A 24,617-nucleotide genomic window follows, 5' to 3' on the forward strand; every position below is an offset into this window, starting at 1 on the left:
CCCCTTCCTAGTCACTCAGTAAAGTCTGTGCACTAGAAAACTGTGGTAGCAGTTTTCTGAGCATTAGAAAACTATGGTTCTCAGAGGCAGGATGGGTCAACACTGCCACCTGGCGGCCTCTTGGAGGCTGATGTGGAGCCTGGTTTTTGTTGAAGAATGAAGGTCCCTTGATTTCCTGAATCTCAGCCAACTCTCCAGCAGGTTCTCACTGCAGAAGAGGTCAGGCCATTGGTCGGCTTGAGGACAAAGTGGGAGGATCACGCTTTCGATCACTTATACCTTCTAACAATCAGCCCTGTGGACATCAGCTCACACCCCATGCTGTTTTTAAAATATTTTCCCATTATAGAAATATTTTTCAAAGATGATCCACAAGTTCCAGGAGCCTTTCAGACAAGGGAGAGCAACTTGGAAGTTAACTCATTCAAGAGTACAGCCTGGCTGGGAGGGTGCTCATGGCAAGAGTGGGGCCACGGGCCTCTGTTTTCATTGGACATAGTGGCCATACAAAGTGGCTGTTTTGAAATGCATCCACATACACTATGGACCCTCCCTGTCTAGGGAGAAAACAGGCACGGTATGTTAACAGATAAATCAGCAGCGATCCTGTGGGTGATGTAATGCACCCACACTCTTCGTCCTGCTGAGTGGAACTCGACGGTGAGACACTTGTATTCCTAACTTCACTTGCCTTCAGGCTCCTCCAACATCCCACATTGCCCATGGACAGAGCTACTACCCCTCCAAAGAAGTGACAACTTGAAATAAAGGATTTGAAGCTCCTTCCCAAGTTGAGACCCAGGCCTGCCGCTAGGAACTCCAGAGGAGGGAGGGAAAGAAGTTTGTCCTGCTCACAGATTTCATGTTTCTCTCACAATCAGAAGCAGGTAGCAAGATGGATTTTCAATCAACACCAACAAGCGGATCACTCCTGGATCCTTTAGCAAGTTCCATGTCTCTTTATAGGTTTAGGCGCCTCCTATGTGTCCAAACTTTGTGTAATGTGTATATAAGAAAAGTAAATGGGAGGGACAGTATTTAAGAAATAACAGCAAACAATTGCATTCATATTTAACATAAACTATAAGTGTCAAGTTAATAGAAGCTCAGAAGAAATTCATGAAATCTAAAAAAGTTGGGAAAATCTCAATAGATAAAATAAAACTTGATCTGGACTTTAAGAGTATGATTTATAAAGCTCAAGGGGACAGTACACGAAGTCAGACAATGTTAGTTGTATTAAGAATGAGAATATCACACCCACTTAATAAAGCAGCCCAGCCAGTTGAAGAAGTATGTCGAAGAGGTAGGGAGTTGGGTGGGGAGGCGAGGATAGCACAGAGGGATCTGAAAACTGTCAACCTTAAATAATAAGATTTAGAAAATATGATCAAGTAGAGAGTTAATTTGAGCGCAAAGCTTGAGAATGGCCCCCTGGAAGCACTGACTCTGAACCAGTAAGGTTAATGTTTCAAAGTGGAGAAGGTTTCACTTAGAAATTTTAGCAGGATCACGTTTTCCATACAAGACCAGTGCATTCGCCACAGCAATTTGATTGGTTACAGATTGCCGCTCATTTCAAGATTGCTTTACTACTCTGTGAGGAGGAGGAGTGATTTGAGGGGTCTTATATCTGGTGCCCTTTTGTCTTAATTATTTACAAGGGGGAAAAAAGGCAGAAGTCGCACCTGCATGCCCCACATGACTCAGGCTGCATAGCCACATTTCTTTCAAGGCTCAGAATAATTTAACGTTCCAACAGCTTTAAGTTTGAATTAATTTCACAAAGCAAAGAAGAAAGACTTGGACTTCATGCAGTAATGAAGACCACTGATGGGTACTGAACAACTCTGGTGGGTTCGCACTCAAACAAGGGAGCCTAAGATGCAGAAGGTGCAGTGAGGCAGCAGCCATCTGTTCTTGTGCTGCTGAGCAGAGCATGATGGGCTGTCACCGCTCATGCGTGTTCTTTACCTGCTGACTCAGCTGGTGGCATGGGCTGCACATGGGCTCCCAGCTCCTGAAGCTCCTGCCAGGCCCTTCTGCAACTTCTCCCAAGCTCTTGGGCCAGGTGCATGTCTGGCCATGACAAAGGAGGCCAGTACCTGATCACTGACATGAAAGGTCTAAGGCAGCGGGACTGCCACAGGTGTCCCCCACATTCCCAGGTCCCAATCCAGCCTGTTGACCCTCCTCCATTCACACCATTGCCCCTTCGATAGCCTGTGCTATGGGGCTCTTAGACCAAATAGAAACAGGCTCATAAAGATCATTTAATCAGCTCCTCTTATGTGAGGCCGAACTCTGAAATAAATCTCTTTTTATGTCTCCTAGGGCTTGTTTCTCTGATTGAACCTGACTGATGAGGAGTTAAAGAAGTTCTCAAATTGTGTACGTGTAAGAATCACCTGGGATTTCTAGCCCAGAGGCTGAGACAATAGGTCTGTTGGACCTAGGAGTTCATTTTGAACAAGTGCTCTATGTAATTCTGATACAGAGAATCTCCCATTTACAGTTTGAAATTCACAAATACAAGGAATGAGAGACCTAGAATCAGAAAGCATGTTAATACACTTTGGGGCCATGAAGCGCTCACCCAGGTTAACAGGTACAGAAACGCAGAAAAAGGAACACTATCAAGCTAGTATTTGAGCCTTCTTTTTTTTTTTTTTTTTTTTTTTTTTTTTTTGAGACAGGGTCTTGCTCTGTCACCCAGGCTGGAGTGCAGTGGCGCAATCACAGCTCACTGCAGTCTCGACCTCCTGGGCTCAAGTGATACTTCCAGCTCAGCCTCCTGAGGAGCTGGGACTACAGGCGTGTGCCACCACCCCTGTCTAATTTTTAATTTTTTGTAGGGAGGGTGTTTTGCCATGTTGCACAGGCTGGTCTCAAATTCCTGGGCTCATGTGATCTCCCCACCTCAGCCTCTTAAAGTATTAGGATTACAGGCGTAAGCCACTGTGCTTGGCCGAGACATTTTGGTAAGAAATACTATTTTCCTACTAAGTTGTCTACATTCTTCTTGGCTAGGCTTGCAAAGTCACTGTGACTAGAGCAGGAGCTATGGTTGCATGGGAAATACGGAGGCATGAGTGGTACCCGGCAGCCACAGGCTGAGTTTGTGTCTAACCTCCCCAGTCAGCAGAGCCCCCCTGAGCAGACTGCCAGAAAGTATTTATGCCATCTGTCTGATAATTAAGACAAATCCAAACATCTACATGCATTCAGTGTGTATAAATGGAGTCATGGCCAACCTCTCAAGCAGTTTTCCATCAATCATTTATAATATCATCAGATACTTCCAATCCCCTTGCAGGCAGTAATGAAGAGGAAGTCTCTACATAAGAACAGCTTCTCACTGGACTCTTCAAGGCTAACTCTTAAGAATGAATCATACTTCTAATCTTTATCAAAGGTTTTCTTTTCACACAAGGAATGTGCCTGAATGATCTATAAAAGCTACCCACATAATCAGTAGCCAGGTTAGCTCTAGGAGCCACGTGCCAAGCACATTCTGGACTAAGTCATGTTGACTCCAAAACTGAGACCATGTTCAAAGTCTACAGCAACACTGGATTAAAACAATGTTAGCTGAAGGTGGTAAAAAAAAATCATGAAACACTAATTATGTGCCATCAATCATTCCTCAATTTGTAGAACTTCCCTATAAACCTTGGGAGGTGAGAACCTTATAGAAAATCCTAAATACACAACTTTATATAAACAGAAAACTCCAAAATGGGAAATCTTTCAGAAAAAGAATACACCTAGTATATATAAAGATGAAAAAATGTAGTTCCGAAATGGGATAGTCTACAGTTTTTAGTTGAGACATTGGGATAATTTTAGGTGTCAACTTGACTGGATTAAGGGATATCAAGACAGCAGGTAAAGTATTACTTCTGGGTTTGTCTGTGAGGATGTTTCCGGAGGGGACTGGCCTAGGAGTTTGTGGACTAAGGGCAGATCAGCCTCAGTGTGAGCAGGCACCATCCAACTGAATGGAACCCAGATAGAACCAAAAGGCAAAGGCAAAGAAATCACTCTTTCTCCTCGAGCCAGGGACTTGATTTGCAACCCCTCACACCCAACTCCTTATTTTCAGGACTTCAAGGGTTATACCATCAGCTTACCTGGTTGTGAGGCCTTCAGACTTGGACTGAGCCATGCTGCCAGTTTCTCTGGTTCGCCAGCTTGCAGATAGCCAGGCGTGGGATTTCTCAGTCTCGATAATTGAGCCAATTTCTTTAATAAACCCTTTCACATCTCTCTATATACAAATACATCCTATTGGTTCTGAGTCTTTGGAGAATCCTCATACAGACACTGTAAGAGAAATATGAACCAGGTCTTACCACTGCGTCCCCAATGCCTCTGATAGTGAGTGACAGCATTGATGTTTGTGCAATAAATGTTTACAATGTGTATCTACTAGAGGCTTTTGATAATTTGAATTAAATTATTTATAAAAGGCAAAATAAACAAAAGTGGTATCTAAGATTAACCACCAACTTAGTAAAATTCCATTTATACCACAGGTTCCTCTGGTACAAAGCAAACAGTAACTCCCATGTTATGTATAATTTGACTTGTTCAATAACAAGAAAATTACCCAAATATTATAATGGAGTTAAAATGTATTTAATAGATCTAAAACAAAAATTTTGGCTCTATCAAAACTTAGGTCTCAATTATAACATTACTAAAGCGCTTGTAAAAATTATCCCAGATTTCTGGCTAAAGCTTGTATAAAGGCCTATTTTTTTTTTTTACAGTTTTATTTTGGTTGAAGATTTTTCTCCAAAACAGCTATTCCAGACTGCTCAACAATCCCAGAAGTGAAAAATCTTAAGATATTTCATTTATAACCATTAGAGTCTTAATAAAACCCTGGAAAATACTCTCCCTTAGGGATGGTTGAAAGGGCCCTTCAGGCAAGCTGGTTGAATAAATATCAGAGCCCTCTTCATAAGGTACGTTTGCCCAGAAGGTTAACTTTTACAGATAAATTCCTAGCTCATTAGTGTAAGGGAAAACTAACATGACCTGTTTTCATTACTTCAAATGCAAAAAAAAAAAAAAAAAAAAAAAAAAAAAAATCTCGGAAAAATAGAAAAGGGTGGGGAAAATGAAGAAAATTAAAAGAAATTCTACTTCCTATATCTGTCTTGCTTAGAGAAGACAAGTTACAGCACAATGAGTACTTCAGGTTTCTCTTTTAATAAACAAAACCATCCAAGGTACAGTTCCAAAGTACAAAATCAACCAGTTCTGAACTGATTGGTGACAACAGCACACAGATCAGTCCTTCCTTAAGGGAACAGTCTCCTCCCTGATGCCCTCTTTGGTCACTATGCAGATCCGGAGCGCGTCCCCAGTGTACACGTCTCTCTCAGCCGCAGAAATAAAGACATCTTTCACCAGCCGCATGGCTCTGTCCAAGGACAGCGGGACATGCTCCACGTTCTGCATGTTCTTAAAACCAACCTGGTGGGACAGGAAACGTGGGTGAGATGTCACGTGACAGTAAGCACAAAGGAAAGGTTCAAGTTTCTTCCAACACCCTCATGCGTACGAGGATTTGTGATGAAAATGCTACACAAAATTAAAATGTCCCTCAGACTGAATGAAGACCCTTCCAGACCTGGATGAATCACACACACCAGAAATCTGACAAGGGTTCACTGGCAAAGCTCTCACTCTTGAGGAGCACATGACCTAGAGAGGCGGACATATGCAAGCAAAGTGATGAGAGAATTGTTATAACTAAGAAGAAATTAAGAGCCAGGAGAGCCCCAACAGTTGTCCACTAAGTCTCCTAGAAGAAGAAAGGCTTCAGCAGAAAGGACTTTTAAGTAGGTGAGTCCTGAAGGCTACACTGAAGAGCATAGAACATTCCAGACTGGAGATGTGGGATGGAGTCAGGAAAAGCACATCTTTTCTGAGAAAAGCAGAGTTAGGGTCTGGGTGTAGTGGGTGACAGGAGATGAGGTCAATAAGCAATAAGCAGAGGAGTAGCTATACATAACACACTTCAGAAAACTGAGCAGGATGAATTAGGGAAGTAAGCTTGCAGGCAGAAAGGATGTTAGAAAATAAATCCAATAATCTAACAATGTAGGTCTGAATTTAGCCAGCAGTAATCAAAAAGAGGGACAAATTAGAAATACAGGTGACCTTTAAATAACACAGTTTTCAACTGCTCAGGTCCACTTATACATAAACTTTTTCAATAAACATACTGAAACATTTTTGGAGATCTGCAACAATTTGAAAAAACTCAGATGAGCTGAGTAGCCTAAAAATATTTTAAAAATTAAGAGAAAAGTATGTCACAAATGTATAAACTATATGTAGATACTAATTATTTTATCATTCACTACCATAAAATACACATAAATTGATTATAAAAAGTTAAAGTGATCTCTCAAGGTTCTCCTTTGTTTTTCATTGTGTTTAGTGCAATATTATAAGCCTTAAATAACAAGTGACCCAAACAAAGTGCTACTAGTGGTGCTGGAAGTGCTCCCCAAAGAGCAGGGAAAGTTATGACATTACAAGAAAAGGCTGACTTGCTTGATATGTACTGTAGATTGAGGTCTGCAGCTGTGGTTGTCCACCACTCCAGATGATTCTCCTTGTAAACAGATGATGTAAACTTACAGTATCAAAAATACAGTATCGTAAAGGTATTTTCTCTTCCTATGATTGTCTTAATAACATTTCTCTTTCCTGTAGTTTACTTTCTCATAAGAATACAGCACATAATACATATATAAAACACGTAATAATCCACAGTTTACATTATTGGCAAGGCTTCCAGTCAACAGTAGGCTTATTAGTAATGTTTTCTGGGAGTCGAAAGTTATATGTGGATATTCCAGTGCTTGGGGAATTGGCACCCCAACCCTTGTGTTGTTCAAGGGTCAGTTGTAGGCTTGGGAGTTCAAGTACAATACTGGGTAACACAGAAACGGTGGGTAAGACGGAGAAAGGTATTTTTATGATCTTCAAGTAAAGATGGCAAAAGAATTAATCACTACAGACATAAAAGAGTTGGAAGCCATGAGAATACAGGAAAACAGTCAAAACCATGGGAGTGGGTAAGGACCCACCAGAGAGTAGGGAGAACACAGAGAGATGGTAAGGCTTCTGTAGGGCACATCTGCCAAACTCAAACAGTAATTTATAAGAAAGTCTTTATATCTTGGATCTCCTAAGCTAATGAAGAGAACTTGGAGAAAAGTACTTCAAATGAATACTATGACAAATTAGACACATATCATTACCTGGTTGTCAAGCAGGGGCTGTAGCATGGCACTTGCTGAGCCTCCAGCCTTGAAGGAGTCTCTCTGGTAAGACCCTACTGGGTCAAAGCTGTATACAGCCCCCTTTCCTTAAAGAAGAAAATAGTATCCATAAGGATGGCATCCAATCACAATCCCAAATCATCACAAAAATAAATCAAGTCAAAACGTGACACAAAATGGACTATCACCTTGGCTAAAACGTCAGGGAACAGTTGGAACACAGTCACTGTTGCACTGGTGACAGCTGCACCACACACACTGTTGCACATGTGAAAGCCAGAACACAGTCGCCATCGCACAGGTGACAACCAGCACACAGTCACCATCGCACAGATGCCACCCAGAACACAGTCACCATCGCACAGGTGCCACCCAGCAGACAGCCCCAACCCCTGTGTTGGTGTGTTGTTCAAGGGTAAACTATGCTTGGGAGTTAAAATACAATATTAACACAGAAAGGGTGAGTAAGAGGGAGAAGGGCATTTTTATGATCTTCAGGTAAAGATGGCAAGAGAATTAACCACTGCAGATGTAAAAAGAGTTGGAAGCCATGAGAATTCACAAAAATAATCCAAGCCATGGGAGTAGGTAAGGACCCACAAGAGAGTAGGGAGAACACAGAGAGAGAGTAAGGTCTGTGTAGGGCACATCAACCAAACTCAAACAGTAATTTATAAGAAAGTCTTTATATCTTGGCTCTCCTAAGCTAATGAAGAGGAGAACTTGAAGGAAAGCACAACCTATGTATATAGACAGGTCCAAGGGACACATCCGCAAGACAAAGTAAAATGAAGAGAATTCTGTAACATGTATAATACAATACTATTTTTGTTTAAAAGAATAAGAAAACTCTTTGTACAAGCACAAAAAAGTCTGGAAAGATAAATAACAGACTGTGGTTGGTTATCTTTCAGCACTGAATTAGAGGCAAGAAAAGAAAGGAATTACTTCTTATGTTTCTATATTATTCGAGTTTTAAAAAGAACACAGGTAATTCTACAATTTTTAAAAAGGCCTGTTAAAAACAACTGTGTTCTGGGTATGAGAAATCATGAATCATTTACAACGTATGATTTTTTAAAAATATAACTGATTTGGAAAACACATTATATACCAGAACTCAGTACCCTGGGAGATGTGATATAGGGACAGTCTTCTTACTACCTATGTACAACTGCCACTGTTAGCTTTGTATGTTTTCTACTATAGAACTGTGTAAACTTGGCCAGGCGCAGTGGCTCATGCCTGTAATCCCAGCACTCTGGGAGGCCGAGGTGGGCAGATCACAAGGTCGGGAGTTCGAGACCAGCCTGGCCAACATAGTGAAACCCCGTCTCTACTAAAAATACAAAAATTAGCCGGGCGTGGTGGCATGTGCCTGTAGTCCCAACTACTTGGGAGGCTGAGGCAGGAGAATCGCTTGAACCCGGGAGGCAGAGGTTGTGGTGAGCCGAGATCACGCCACTGCACTCCAGCTGGGGCAAACAGAGCGAGACTTGGTGTCAAAAAAAAAAAAAAAAAGAATTGTGTAAACTGAATTCTCTGGTGGAGAAGGCACCATCTGCGGTCACCTAAGAAACTGTGGGAAGTATTTTTGCTGAAAGCAAGCTTGGGACAAGACACGAGATCACAGCAGGCAATCCACTAACCTTAATATACAAAAAAAGAAAGAGATATAAGGTGTAAAGGCAAAAAAATGATTATATCTCTCATGAGGACGACGGGCCACATATAAACTGAGGTCCAAAAGCTTTACCCAAGGATGGGACCTATCTCAGAAAACCACACACAACAAATTTGAAAAAACAAACCGAAGAAAGGGTGGGCTACGTCCAAGAACACAGCTTTAAAGATCCCCTAGGAGAAGGAAGAGAGACACTACTAAAATCAGTATAAAACAACAAAAATAAATAAATAAAAATAAAAATAAAAATAAATGTAGAATGGCATGAATCTTGACTACAAAGTGCTTTTCCTCATCAAAGTAAAATCCAAAAAGCACAATAATTTCAATGTAAAAAAATCAGACAAGTCTTAAAAGAAACACAGGTAAGCTTTGGATGGGAGAGGTTTTTCTAACAAGGCAAGAAACTGAATGTCATAAAGAAATGACTGACAGATTAGACTGTATGAAACACAGAAATTTCTGTGTAGCAAAAGGCACTGCCCAAAAGAGACAAATAACACTCTTGGGGTCATCTATATTACAGACATTTGACACAGTTGAATGTAGTTCTTGAAAATCAATGAGAAGAAAACCTGCAAATAAGGAAATGGGCAACAGTTAACATATTAATCAGTCTCCAAAGAGGAAATTTATAAACTCAATAAACATATGAAAACATGCCCAAAAATATATATAAATGAAAATAATAGACTGTTCAATGGGGAAAAACATGTTTCCAAATGTGTTAATTCTAATACTGGGAAGGTTACATAAAATCAGGTACTCGGGGTACTGGCATGTCCTTCAGAAAGGGTACAGTCAACAAAATACAAAAAAAATTATCTGACCCAATACTTCAACTACTAGAAGTCTATTTTAGCAAGACAAGCATAATTGGAGAAGTTCACAAAAATGTATGTACAATGACGTTCATCATATTGTTTATATCAAGAAAACAGGAAGCCAAAATGTCCTTTAGAGGACTGGTTAGGTAAATGATGGTACAGCCATACTGTGTAAGTCAGCTACTAAAAACTATGTGTTACAGCAGCAAAAACAGAAGAAAAAAAATTTAATTAAATACAAAAATCACTATGCATACAGCTTAGATCTCCTTGATAATAGACAATGTATAGTTACAGAAAAACAGATACCAAAGTCCTACTTATATAAAACTGCACGAGTGTATGTATAAACATGTACTGATTGTTTGATTATTTTCACTACCGAAAAACCAAAGCCACTTTTAATTTGGGAGAAAAATATTTAAAAGGCATGACAGCAGCTAAGAGAATAAAGACAGAGAGGTTAGTGCCAACAGCGGTTGACACCAAGGGAAAGAGCTGTGGACCTTGCTGTCCTGAAGGTTTCAATATGGAGCACTGCTCTCCAGGTCCCTGCATCCACCAACACAGAAGACAGTAAATGAAGTCTCCTGATACATTAGCAGAGGCTCTCGACTTAGGGGACCAGGTTCTAGAGTGGCAAAGGGTAGGAGCAAAACACATGAAATGGAAAGTTGGTGTAAACAAAACACAGACCATCAGGCCCCTTCCTCCTCCGAGGCCTAAAATGCTGCCAACCAGGCTTCTCCTCCTGTAGTCCCACCTCACCCCAGGAAAAAAGATTAAAGAAATTCTTCATCTGAAGAAAATGCTGCTTATTGAAGCACCCAGTTAATGGCTGTCAGTTGACAAGCTATGTAAACAAGGACTTTTATAATCAAATTTTCATACAACACTTCAATGTGAACAGACAGCCAAAAAAAAAAAAAAAATCAGAAAGTTGAAGGAAGCCTCTAACACAGAAGACACAGGCCAAAAATGAACATACAACATGAAAAAAAAAAAAGCACTCTGATGAAATATACAAAGAAAGTACAAAACATCTAACAAAAACAGAATTTTTTTTTAAAAAAGCTAAAAAATAAGAAACAGCTCTTGGAAATTAATGACACCAGAAATAAAAGCAATCAGTAAAGGATGAAAAGCTAAAAGTAAGGAAATCTTCATAAAGTAGAAGAAAAAAGAGAGAGATGGGTAACATGTGGAGTCAAAAATAAAGTACCGGGTCATAATCCAGGTGGTTGTGGAGAAGGTGGGGAAGGGTAGGGGAGGAGGAGAGGAAAGAAGGTGGAGAAAGAGGACAAAATAAATAAGAAACTCTAGGCAAGGAACATCACTATACAATTTCAGAACACCAGGGTAAAGAAAAGATCCTAAAAGCAAAGTCTCAAAAAGGTCCGGTTTTGTTTTGTTCAGAAATCTCTTAGGAGGTAAGCCTCTAAAATAAGGAAATAAATCAAAAAAGAGGAGAGCACAGGATGTGCGGGAATCTCAGGATGGCAGTGGTCCATCCTGGAGCAAGGGGAAAAGAGATCCACCTAGTATGTGAGGTCTGACAACCAGATGAATTGTATTCAGAGAACGTACAAGGAACTGACAAAAAGTTTTAAGAACTCTGAGCCAATTAGAGATAGTTAACTTGAGAAAAAAAAAAAACGAGTTACACAAGAAAGAAAATATGAATGCATGCTACTTGGTGCAACGAACATCAATATCTATCTGGTCACAGTAAAAATATTAAAGGTCTATGTTATCAGAAGTGTAATGTGTTACAGGAGGATGCTAATGAGGAAGAGGACACAGAAGAACTAAGAACCATCATCTACCAGAAGAAAACACCAAAAGATATCTCAAAAGAGTGCAGTATAAATATAGAGTTTTGGAAAATGGAGGTAAGTACCAGGAAATACAGGTAAAAGAGTTGAAAAATGTCTTAGGGCAATGGAAAAAGAAGATAGAGGACTGCTTTATTATTCACACAAATTCCCCTATAAAATAACAATTAGTTTAAAGAACACTTAAAGTCAACCAGACAACCTTAGAAAGACAGTTCTAGAGACACTTGAGGTTGTCACCAAAACTAGCAACACTGTTACATGGAAATCGAAGAACAGGGCTCTGACATGAAACAAAGTCAAACCTGAATCTTAGGTCTGCTGCTTAGTAGGTATCAGCTTTCCCAGATTAGACTCTCTAACGCTCGGAAAAACTCAAAGGATGCTGTCTGGCCTGCTGACACCTATTTTTAATGTTGCTAAAATCTGAATCTATTAATCTGACATTAAAGCCAGGCATAACGTGAGTCAAAAAAGACATCAGAAGCATCCAGCATGCAAAGTTAGGCAAATTAATTTGTAGCTAGAATCTAATTACCCAGGTTAAGGGTAATTCATTTCTATTTTTACTATTTCTACGCTTTACTTTTTCTCTTAGTTTTCAAGTAAGGTTGAAAGCCTTAAAAAGAAACTGTGTCAACCTAATTTGTCTACACCTAAACCTTGGTAGGTAAAATGATCAAAATGCTCCCCAAGGCTGTGTATGGGGGTGGATGTTGAGTCAGAGATAGAGCGCGCAAAGAAAATGCTCATGGAACAGAAAGGGATAGGAGTCAACACCTGAGAGGCAGGGCGCTGAAATGAAGCCTGGCTCTTTCCTCTTAGACTCTTTCACAGGATTTAGGGTCCCCAGTCCCCTTGTTTCTTTCTGCGTCCAACTGAGATGTTCTGTGATGTGGCCAGCTGCATGTATTCCCCTGGAGGCTCTGACCCAAGCCAAGGCCTGCCTTGAACATTCCCAGGCACTGATAATGTTGTTTAGGCTATTGCTTGAAACACTGAGAAATTACCCCTGTTGCTAAACACAGAGAAATTATCCCTGGTCCTGAACCAAATTCCTTAAACACTCAAATCAACTCCCTCTCCTTGGACACATCTTTTCCTGCTGTCTGCTGAGAGGACTGTTGCAGCACTAAATGCTTTTGACTGATTACCCTGAGATTTAGTGTTCTGGAACCCCAACTAGGTTCAGGACAGTCCCTTACAGGAATTCCTCTGCCCCCACTTTTAGGGCTACTTCAGCCACAAGTTCAGCCAGAAGGAACACAGAATATGGGCTTACACCAATGATGTCCTCGTCTAGACACTTCTGTAACTTCTTATCTCAATGGACTACTATAAATGGTGACACAGATCTGTCCTGGGAGATTGTACTTGGTTTTTTAGATGCAACCAGAAGCCAATCCAAACACGAACTGGTGGAAAACATTGCTGCCCATGTGGGGTAATGTAGCTCTGGATCAAAAACGGGATGGAATATTAAGTAACAAGACTAACATTCTCAGGGACTCCTGGTCTTATTCTGACAGAAAATCAAAGACGTGTTTCAAAAAGTTCTGAAAACACTGGAATAGATGCTTATTATTAATCACCCCAAATGACTTCTAAAACCTTTAAAGAACTTTTCTGAAGTATGTTTGTTAATAAAAAAATTTTCAATACTCAGAATCACATTTAGGTCATTTCTTTCTATAAGATAAAAACTCCTAATTATTTACTACTAACTCATGCAAGATCCTGAGAAAACAGCAAAATAACCGGTTGCTCAACATTCACTATTAGAGCTTTCAATATGCCTTTGGGTGTCGTATATTAGCTTCCGTTTCTTCATCACTTTCATTATCAGAAATGAAACGAGACTTGTGTCAGATGGTATTTATGGTTCTTTTCAACTCTAGGTGGAGACACACACATCTAGGAAATAATAACTCCTCCTCCCCACCATTTTCCAGAAAAAAGGAATTCTACCTTCTTCATCAAGTCCACCGATGATGTTGTAAACATAGTATGGAAAGAAGCGCCTTGAATACAGGATCGTAGACAGCATCGCAGCAATTGCCCCCGTAGTCATGGCCTTATTATTGGAATGCTTATACATCTGCAATTATTGATGAAAGTTAACAGGCATGTAGAGGCAGAGGCTATTATAGACTAGAACAACCCACAGTATACAGTGAATAAATGCATACCACAGTGAAAGGGGAAAGCATGCCTATTTCTTTCATGATCAACCAACACAGTATTACTAAGATAAAACTTTAAGGGAAGGAATACTAAGTTTGCCCTCAGCTCTCTGGTTTAAAGGCTCTATTTTCCATACCACCCTTATCTCGGGTACTCTTGGGTACTGCTAATCCAAGAGCTAATGTCCATGCGAGGGCACATGAAGTGGCCTAAGGAAGATGGGTTTAAATCCATCTCTCTCCCTCACTCGGCATATAGACCGGGGTCAGCAAACAACCCCTGTAGTTTGGCTCAGGGGCCAAATCCAGCCTACCCCCTATTTCTATGAATATTGTCCGTGGCTGCTTTTTCACTACAAAAGCAGAAACGAATAGTCATGACAGAGATCAAATGGCCCATAAAGCTGTAAATATTTACTATCTGGTCCTTTACAGAAAAAATTATGCCAATCGCTGATCAAACCCAGATGTAAGTCCCTCTCTTTGTGGAGCAGATGTCTGTGAGAACAGAAGACACAGGGCAGCACCCTTACTCTGCATGATTTTAATACACAGCAGTGGTCGTGATCCTTCAAACATCTCCAGTAGAGAACACAAGCATCCAAAACAGGGTCTTAGCATGACAATACAGGGACTGCAAATCCTAGTTTTACTACACCCTTGGGAACCCTACATTATCCACTGGGAGAGAAACATCACAAAAATTATAAACATAAAATGAATTCAAGATCACCAATTTTTGTTAACCATATAGCAACCATCTCTAATGAGAAACCTAACGGCCAGGCATAGTGGCTCACACGTGTAATCTCAACTGAGGTGGGAGAATGTTTGAGCCCAGGAGATGAAGGCTACAGTGAGCTACAATTGCACCACTGTACTCCAGCCTGTGCAACAAAGCGAGACGCTGTGTCTAAATAGATACCTAATTAGTACTGTAAAATTAAACAATGTCAAAACACTGAAAAATGATTAGAAATGAACTATAAGTATGGATAAGATTTTTACAGAGGAATGTCTTTCCAAGATAAAAACTATAAAAAATTATTCATAGGCCGGGTGCAGTGGCTCACGCCTGTAATCCCAGCACTTTGGGAGGCCGAGGTGGGTGGATCACCTGAAGTCAGGAGTTCGACACCAGCCTGGCCAACATGGTGAAACCCCGTCTCTACTAAAATACAAAAATTAGATGGGGGTGATGACAGGTGCCTGTAATCTCAGCTACTTGGGAGGCTGTGGCAGGATAATCACTTGAACCCAAGAGGCAGAGGTTGCAGTGAGGCAAGAACATGCCATTGCACTCCAGCCTGGGCAACAAGAGTGAAACTCTGTCTCAAAAAAAAAAAAAAAAAATTCATTCCATTTCATTTTGAAACCAAGCACCAACATTTATTTACTTCAGCACCTAATGAAGTATGAGAGAAAAACTTCAGGAAGGGGTGTGCATTATGTTGAATTCACCATTCGTTGTTTTATTAACAATGACATGTTTACTTTTGTCTTCTAACTCCCATTTATAAAATAAACATTAGGAATTATCATATCAATATGCCAGTAAATGTAAGTCACTATAGCTTTCAATATAAGTTTCTAAAAAAGTATTAACAACCGATAAACACTGAGTGAAATCCTTTCTACACATTCAAAAAGCATCTGTCAGTTAAATAAATACATTACATACTCCAGTAACCACTCATAAGTGTAAATAATTTCAAGTGTTATTCACAAATAGGCAAAACAGAATGTGATCACCCCTGACTTCCGGCAGCTGGCTATCAACTGAAGCCTGTCAGGTAACAGAAATTAATGGTGCATGTTGTGCCTCTCGTCCAAGCTCCTGGCTTATTCATTCTTTCGTATTTCTACTCACGCATCCTGCCAACTAAGAGCACAGCATTGTAAAGAGGAAAAACTTATCAGCTGATAGTGATGCAAACCAAGCTCCTGTGTCAAATCTTTCCTGGGCTCTCTCCTGCCATAGAAATTGATTTGCTTTGTTTTTGAGGGAAGAGTATCTTCAGAAGAACTCCTCCCAGGCTACTTCTAAAAGGGTAGAGAACCCTTCATGTGATACAAGACTAACAGATGGAATGTGCTGCTGTTTCACATTATGGTACTTTAATGACCCTGCCTTAATGATATCATTTCATTTCTAGCATACATTTATAATTCATCTACTAACCTAGTGACTCTCTAGCTATTCTGACCAACAGTCATGCTGTAGGCTTGAAAGAATTTAATGAACTGCTATTAATTTGAAATAGTGTAGAAATGTATAAAAGCATCTACCTTTAGTCTTGCTTCAATAATCTTTGTCAGGGTAAGGCAGTCTCCATGAAAACCACTGCATCCAATGACTGTTTTGTCTGTTCTGTAAAAAGCATATTTCAGAAAACGGAGCTGGTTAGACAGTACAGCAAAGCATATCTTCGGCAATTTTAAATTTAAAACCCCTATTCCCATTATGTCCTAAACGGTAATGGGACAAGCAGCCACCCTTCTGGGGAGGGGGTTCTGTATTCCTACATCTCACCCCTCAGTCCAGATGAATTATAGGTGGATCAAAGACTTTAAAAATGCAACTATGAATGGACTAAATAAATCATGGGTGAATTTTTTTACTATCTTGGGCTGGGGAAGATAGGTAGGTAGGTTGATTGATTGATTTTTGAGATGGAGTTTCACTCTTGTCACCCACCCAGGCTGGAATGCAGTGGCACAATCTTGGCTCACTGCAACTTCCACCTCCTGGATTCATGAAATTCTCCTGCCTCAGCCTCCCAAGTAGCTGGGATTACAGGCGCCCGCCACCAGCCCAGCTAATTTTTGTATTTTTAGTAGAGATGGGGTTTCACCATGTTGGTCAGGCTGGTCTTGAACTCCTGACCTCAGGTAATCCGCCAGCCTTGGCCTCCAAAGTGCTGGGGTTACAGGTGTGAGCCACTGCACCCAGCCTCATGAAGGTAGATTTAAATATAACACAATCCAAGGGCCACACAGAAAAATTTCATAAATTTGACTACATAAAACTCTACAGAGAAATTTATGAATAGCTTTTTAAAACCCTAAGAAAATATACTGGTAGCACCTACCATCAAAGTCTAGTTTTAATTCTGCAAAGAGTTCTTACAAATAAGAAAAGCAGTAACGACACAAAGAAAAGAAGGGTAACAGTCTATGAACAGACAAGTCACAGAAAAAAGAGACATTAAGTCACCATAAACATAAGAGCCTCTATGTTACTCAGAAATCCAAATCTAAAAAAGAGACTATTTCAACCAATCATAATGGCTAAAAACGCCTAACTAAATGCTGGCGAGGTTGTGGAAATAGTATAAACTGATTAACTTGTTAGATGGGCAATTTGGTGGTATCCATTAAAATTTTAAATACACACCACTTTCACCAATTCTACTGCTAGAAATCCATCTTGTCAATATACTTATGCCAGCATGCAGAGGGATGCTCTAGACTCACTAGTGAGCATTCATTTAAATAGCACCCCGTAAGAAAACAAAACAAAACAAAAGCCAAATGTCCATCTGTATGGAAAGGACTAAAATTTGGCATAGACATACAAATTCAACCATGTAATTCAAAAATTAATTCCTAGATCTTTATATGAATCTATAAAGAAACCTACACAATATTTTGCAGAGGCCACAATTCCTTTTGGAAACTTACAAATGACCCGCACAAACCATACTTGTCCTACTAGGAGAGCAGCCGACACCTCTAGGGTCATCACTAACATCAACTCTATCCCTACCACCAACCTCACTGCACTGAGGTGAAGACTCCAATCTCCTACAAGGCTTTACTGCCTTTACTAACAAGATTGGCTGACAATACCAACAGGGAAAGACAGAAATCTTAGAACTTCAAGATGCTTTTCCCAAATATCCAGGTGCACCAAAGGAATGGGAGTTTTCATGCAAAGAATATAGTCTCCAACAGGTTTGGAAGAGGCACCCCTAGTTCTAGGTCCGCCCCACAGGACATGGGATGAGAGATATATACAGGCATTCGTTAATGCTGTATTGTTCTTATTCTCTATCTCTGTATCTGATGTGTTTCATTAAAAAAAAAAAAAAAAGTGCTCACTTCAGCAGCAAACGTAACTAAAGCAACATTTAAAAGATGAGTAAAAGCCAGTACAAGGATGGTATCCATAAAGTTGTTTTAAAATCTTATTTCTAATATTTACTACTTTCAAGTTGTACAAGTGTCATCCTCGAGGAGAAGAAAAGATAACACGAGAACACTATGAACAGAAAGCAGAAAGAGGGTATCAGAAGATGCAAGTGGATCGAAAGAGAACCGGGAAGATGCAAACAAACTTCACTGCTTTTTGGGATAAGATGTGGGCTATCCCTGGGACCAGGGAAGAAAACGTATCTTTTCTTCTGTACCTACTTCCCACAGTACAAGGAGGGCCTGTCCAAAGGACCTAAACCTCCTAAGTCCCATTCATTCCTATTACAATTCAAGTTTAACAGACTTTTGTAACTAACCCAGGAATTCATGACCATTTATAAGTATTTCCAAAACTGTTAAATACAGACCACTACTAATCTGCAGTATGTATTTAGCTGATTTATGCAGGCTTTTTTTTTTTTAAGTTTTGGCTTTATTTTCATGTTTTAGGAAAAACACAGCTAGCCTATTAAAACTGAGCTATGGATATAATGGCTTAGGGTATTTCTAAAACGAATGTTTCAAGTTAAAAAAAACAGTGTGGGGAGGCAGATTTTTAAAAAATACCATTTAATGATTAATGGTGCTATGGTTTGAATGCTTTCTTCAAAACTCATGTTGAAATTTAATTGCCATTGTGATGGTACTGGGAGTTGGGACCAGGTGTTTAGGTCCTGAGGGCTCAGCCCTCATGAATGGACATTATCACAGGAGTGGGTTCGCTCGCTCGCTCTTTCTCTCTCTCTGGCTTTCCACCATGTTAAGACACAGCAGGAAAGCCCTCACCAGATGCCAGCCCCTCAATCTTGGACTTCGCAGCCTCTAGAACTGTAAATCAATAAATTTCTGTCCATTATAAGTTACCTAGTGTGTGGCATTCTGTTACAGCAGCATAAAATGGACTAAGACAAATGTATAGATGGAAAAAGTGACAAAGTAATTATAGTAAAATACAAACAGTAAGATCTAGGTGATGGCATACGGGTTTTCATTATGCAACTCTCTTACTTTTGTTGCACATTTGAAAATTTTCATGGTAAAATGCTGGGGTGAACACATTTAAGTTACCGAAAGCACTTTTGGTACCCTGAATATAGCAAATATTTTTAAGACTGCACATTGAATTATTAGGAAACATTAACTTAGAAAATGATTTTCTAATAAAAATGCTCCCAACAGCAACTTAAAAACTCATGAAACAAATCATTTAGAAGTAGAAACTCTCACAGCATTAAATCATTACAAAGGCATTGTGAAATGTCTTCAGAAATATTTACTTACAATTTGTAACATTTGGGGCTATCCCGGGTATGAATTGAAAACCCTTCACTCAGTCGAGTATCAGAAGCAACAATTGCAAAATCTTCTCCAGCAATTGCCAGTACAGTACTGAGGAAAAAAGAAAAAAAACATTAATTCTCCAGGGTGGTAATCCTATCCCTACAAATAGAAGAATGCTCCATAGCACATACTGGGATCAAATACTCTAGATGTCAACAAAACATGATTCAAATGGGAAGAGGAAAGATGAGCGGCAAGAGAATGAACCCCTGGTTACAAGTTGCCTGGAAAAACAAATTATTAATAAGCCTAAATCAGGGCAAAGTCTCCTTGGCAGGAGGTAACAGAAAAGTCAATGAATTATCATCACCAACACATTAAATGCTTACTTGTGCAAGGTACTACTAATACAGAACAACTAAACACCACGTCTGAGCCCTTGAGGGTCAACTACAGACAGCGGTACTACAACGCAAGCTCTAGGAGTTTCGAGAAGATGGGATTTACCTTTCTTTCTCATTTCTTTATATCCAAGTCCTTATGTAACGCCTATATACTGCTTATTTCTTTATACTCAAGTCCTTATACAATGACAAACGGACAAACAGTAAATTTTTTCCTCTGTGGCTGTACAATTTGACAGCTTATCAAAGAAATTTACAGTATGAATTCCAAAAGCAGACTGCCTGGGTTCTAATTCTGGCTTTCCCAGTTAGCAGATATGAGACTGTGGGTAGTTACTTCTCAAGGCCTCAATTTCATCATAAATACAACAGAGATCACTTCAGTTGCTACCTCAATAGGGTGTTCAAAGAATCAAATATGTAAAGCCCTTATAGCAGTCCCTGACATGTAACTGGTCCTCTAGTAAGTGTTAGCTATAACTGCTATGGCACTAGAGTATGACTAAGCACCTGGGCTCTGGAATTACATGAGACAGAGACCCACTCTTGCTGCTTACTAGGTATGTGATCTTAGGAAAATTCTCCAAATCCAAGTTGATGATAACAGTACCCGTGTCACAAGGTGTGTATATTTGGGTGTGTATATTTTAATGTAAAAGGCTTGATTGATAACTATAACCACTGCTTCAATGCAATAGTGGAAATTAAAGGCATGGTGCCTCACAGACATAAGCACTCAGAAAACTTTAACCACTATTTTCACTGAGGAGGGATTTGTGCTAAAGCTCTCACGTAGAAAAGGATGGCATTCCAGGTAATATAAACAGCAAGCAATGGCAAACAGGTAATAATTCAAATAGTACATTCAAGCAACTCATTCAGGCAGCCATTTTTGCACAAACACATGTAGTGACGTAAGGTTTATGTGATGGACAGGGTTCCTACTGTAGAAAATCCCAAATGCCAAGCTAAAGATTTTGGAATTTTAGCAAGAAATCATGAAGGTTTTCTGAGCAAGAATGACCTGTAGTTGTAACTACTCAGGAGGCTGAGGTGGGAGGACTGCTTGAACCCTGCAGAGAGCTATGATGGTGCCTGGGCATTAGCAGGAGACCTGGTCTTTTAAAAAGATGCAAGAGAGAGAAAAGTTCCATTTACAAAGTGGGGTTTCAGGAAGACTACTCTGACAATAACAGTACGTGAAATGGGATGGAAACACTGTTCTAATACTACTAATGCAATAGTAAGGTAACAGGGTGAACAGGTAAATCCGAAATTGTCACAAACACACAAAATAGACAAGTTGTTATACCTAAGTAAATGTGTTAGGAACTGGGAAAACCAATTATGACATCCAAGATTTAGAACTTAAATGAGCAGAATCATGGCATAATTATAAAAAGTATTTTAAAGGAGAGCAGAGGAGGCCGGGCACGGTGGCTCACACCTGTAATCCCAGCACTTTGGGAGGCTGAGGCAGGCAAATTGCCTGAGGTCAAGAGTTTGAGACCAGCCTGGCCAACATGGTGAAACCCCATCTCTACTAAAAATAGAAAAGTTAGCTAGGCATGGTGGCAGGCACCTGTAATCCCAGCTGCTCGGGAGGCTAAGGCAGAAATGCTTGAACCCAGGAGGCGGAGGTTGCAGTGAGCCAAGATTGCACCACTGCACTCCGGCCTGGGTGACAGAGTGAGACTCTGTCTCAAAAAATAATAATAAAAAAGGAGAAGAGGAGATTGAGGGGAGTAATTAGCTTGCTTTTTGTTTTGTTAGCTGTCTTGAGTTATTGTGAGAGCAGAAAAACCAGTTAGAAATATTTTACTGAAGAAGCCAGAATTGAGGGACTCATGAGAGGCAGAACTGGAAAACCAGATTTGGGAGTAATCCTCCCAGCAATGAGACATGAAAGAGTGCTGAGTGATAAACAAGGCGGCCAATGACTTGTTTAACTACATTTAAAGACAGAGTAGAAAAAGAGAATGAGGCCTCATTTTGTGGAAGCAAAGGCTGCCTGAAAGTCAGCTGCAGTAAACACTAAAGAAAAAGAACAATGACTGAGAAAAAGTAATCAGAAAGTTCTAAGTAATTTTTAGGGCAGTAATGGCTTAAACTGGATTACTAGGGATTAAAAAATGAGTAATGAGTAGGGCATACTGAACACTGAAAATTCTTATTTATAGAGAATAGCGTTATGAAATGGGTCTAATAATCCTCCCTACAATGTACAACTTAATTAGTCATCACAGGAAGTGTTAAGGAGTATAATGGAAAAGCATGAATAAACTCAGTGGTGAAATAGCTAAGTCCTGGCTCAACTTCACACCAGCTCTCTGACCCTGACAGTTTAATGTCTAATATGACCCTAGAATGCTAACATCATCGAACATTCACTTTTCATGATGATTAAATAAGATGACGGCTCGCAATTTACAAAATGCATCTCTCTCGATTCTCACCAAAAACTATGAAGCTACTAATGAAGAAAATTTAGGTTCAAGAAGTTCAGAAGTACCCAAAGACCTGACTGTCCTTTAGTGGCAGAACCAAGGCTAAAATCAGACTTTGTCTTTCTAACACACTCCAAAAATATGCATTAATATTTCAAATTTATGAGGAACCAATTAACATTTTTGCTTTGTTTTTAAAATTTATTTTTGTAGAGATGGGGTCTTGCTATGTTGTGCAGGCTGGTCTTGAACTCCTGGCCTCAAGCGATAATCCTCCTGCCTTAGCTTCCCAAAGTCCTGGGATTACAGGTGCGAGCTACAGTGCCCAACCAACACTTTTTGTTTTCTTTAAGAACCATCGGTTCATTCAAATTGAGTGTATATATTTTAATGTACAAGGCTTGATTAGTAACTATAACCACTGCTTCAATTTACAGCTCTTCCCTGTCAAGAGTCTTAAACAGAGCATCTTTCTATAACCCTATATCTCTGGCGTGCCACCACGGAAAATTATATTACTCAAGATAAAGTTGGTAATTGAAATAAAAACCAAAACTTGAACATAACATACAAGATCACACATATTAAAAGGTCCATCTTCTGAGTATTTTGTTTTCCTGAACTTAAGCTAAACGTTAAAAAAAAAAAAAAAAAAAAAAAAAAAAAGCCGGGCGCGGTGGCTCATGCCTGTAATCCCAGCACTTTGGGAGGCTGAGGCGGGCGGATCACGAGGTCAGGAGATCGAGACCATCCTGGCTAATACGGTGAAACCCCGTCTCTACTAAAAACACAAAAAATTAGCCGGGCGTGGTGGCGGGCGCCTGTAGTCCCAGTTACTTGGGAGGCTGAGGCAGGAGAATGGCGTGAAACCGGGAGGCGGAACTTGCAGGGAGCTGAGATCAGGTCACTGCACTCCAGCCTGGGCAACAGAGTGAGACTCTTCCTGACAAAGAAAAAAAAAGCACTTATCTATGAAACTAAGTTTGCTCAACCAATCCCACCTTCTATTTGAAATAAAATGATCAAACTGCTACAATTAGAAATAACAGAAATCAGGCGGCTACAATTAAGACGTTTCCGCTACCAACCCAGCTACGCATCTAACAACACAGACCAAACAATCCTAACTTTTAAGTTTCAGACGCTAAACCTCTACCCTCGCCTGCTGGCATAAGGAACGTGTACATGAGGTCCAGTTTGGTCTTCCACAGAGCAGAGGCTATGTTTCAATTTCTACTTTACCGTCGTACAGCAGCAAGGAGCATGGAGTTCCGGTCCACATAAAAACCCAAATGACAGGGCTGTAATGGGAAACCCTAAAAACCAAGGCTGTATCGCAATCACCAAGTAAACTTGACCAAAGCGAGCCTGAAGAAGGAAACACAGGGCATGAGAGGACGGCAGGGAGACCGGCCTTGTGCGGACCCACTCAGCTCAGGGTTCTGAGGCCTGCAGGGGACCGGGGCAGCGCCTTGACGGCGGTGACTCCTAAACAGGCTTCAGCAAATGGGGGAAGGGCGAAAGTGAAAGCGGAGCTCTCTGGGGTTTTTACCCTCCGTTGAAAGCGTAGGGCGAAAATCGCAGCTGCAAAGGGCTCGCGGCTCCGTGCGGCTCCATCCCCAAGTCTCTGCCAGGAGCCGAATACATGGCTACGGAAGACAACATCGCACGGCTGCGCCTGCAGCTCCAGCTCCGACACCTGCTGTCTCACGGCGAGATGGCTGCCTTGACCGGACGTTACGCCACTTCCGGCTTCTCCTGAAGTTCGCTCCCGGCCTCTCTATCTTGCGCTAGTCGTTGCTCCTGGAGGGCTGCAGGGCGGCCTGTCCCTTTGGTAGTTGGGTTCCGTCCATTCCAAAAAAGCTGACAGAAAAGTAAAGGTTTCCCGCCCCCCGTCGAAGAAAACATTGGAATTCACCCCAGTGGACGAAAATTTAAGTCTGACCATACAAAAACATTGGCAGAACTATGGCGCAACGCCAACTCGAATAACGGTGAGCGCGTTAATTGTCCTGGCTAATAAAAAATGTATATAACATTTCCTATCCTTAAAGAGCTCACAACCTCACTGATAATAAACAGTACAAAGAAAACGAGCAGTATAACATATGACTACGCCACAATGAACTACAGAAGGGAAAATCAGTTCCCACTAAGTTCTAGTCCCACTAAGAAACAACTGCGGATAGAGCCTTGTGACCACAGTGCATGAAATGGGAGTGGCAGAACTGAATATAAATGCGTGTGTAAACACAAGCCGTTTGTTTTGCTTAGTGTTCCTTGTCATTCTACACCCTTGAAGATCAGCTAGCGTTCTTGCACAGGTAAGGAGCACGCGCTTACTGAGTGCCAAGTACTGTCAGTCTCTGTCAATCTCCCGACAGCCCAACGGTAAGCACTATTATCACTATTCAATTTTACAGAAGAAACTGCGGGGGAGAGGTCAGGT

At 40.5% G+C, this 24,617-nt stretch overlaps 1 protein-coding gene across 1 annotated transcript; it reads right to left on the reverse strand.

The window, feature by feature from the left end:
• Window positions 1–5,201: 5,201 nt before the first annotated feature.
• PSMB1 (proteasome 20S subunit beta 1) lies at window positions 5,202–23,945 on the reverse strand. Its single transcript, XM_050787137.1, has 6 exons — window positions 23,721–23,945; window positions 19,318–19,425; window positions 16,129–16,210; window positions 13,625–13,754; window positions 7,290–7,396; window positions 5,202–5,487 (listed from the first exon to the last, which is right to left on the reverse strand). The coding sequence occupies exons 1-6, from the start codon at window positions 23,831–23,833 to the stop codon at window positions 5,302–5,304; spliced, it is 726 nt and encodes a 241-aa protein (XP_050643094.1). The 5' UTR covers window positions 23,834–23,945; the 3' UTR covers window positions 5,202–5,301.
• Between the last annotated feature and the right edge of the window lie 672 nt (window positions 23,946–24,617).

The sequence above is a fragment of the Macaca thibetana genome, chromosome 4 (assembly GCF_024542745.1).
Source record: "Macaca thibetana thibetana isolate TM-01 chromosome 4, ASM2454274v1, whole genome shotgun sequence".
Classification (NCBI taxonomy): domain Eukaryota; kingdom Metazoa; phylum Chordata; class Mammalia; order Primates; family Cercopithecidae; genus Macaca; species Macaca thibetana.

Bases quoted from the DNA above. Each gene is read 5' to 3' on its own strand.
- PSMB1 (XM_050787137.1), bottom strand. From the start codon at position 23,833: ATGTTGTCTTCCGTAGCCATGTATTCGGCTCCTGGCAGAGACTTGGGG. The intron at 16,211-19,317 runs GTAAGTAAATAT...TGCTTTTTACAG, and splicing joins AGCCCCAAATGTTACAAATT to AACAGACAAAACAGTCATTG. The intron at 5,488-7,289 runs GTAATGATATGT...CTGTCCCACCAG, and splicing joins AGCCCCTGCTTGACAACCAG to GTTGGTTTTAAGAACATGCA.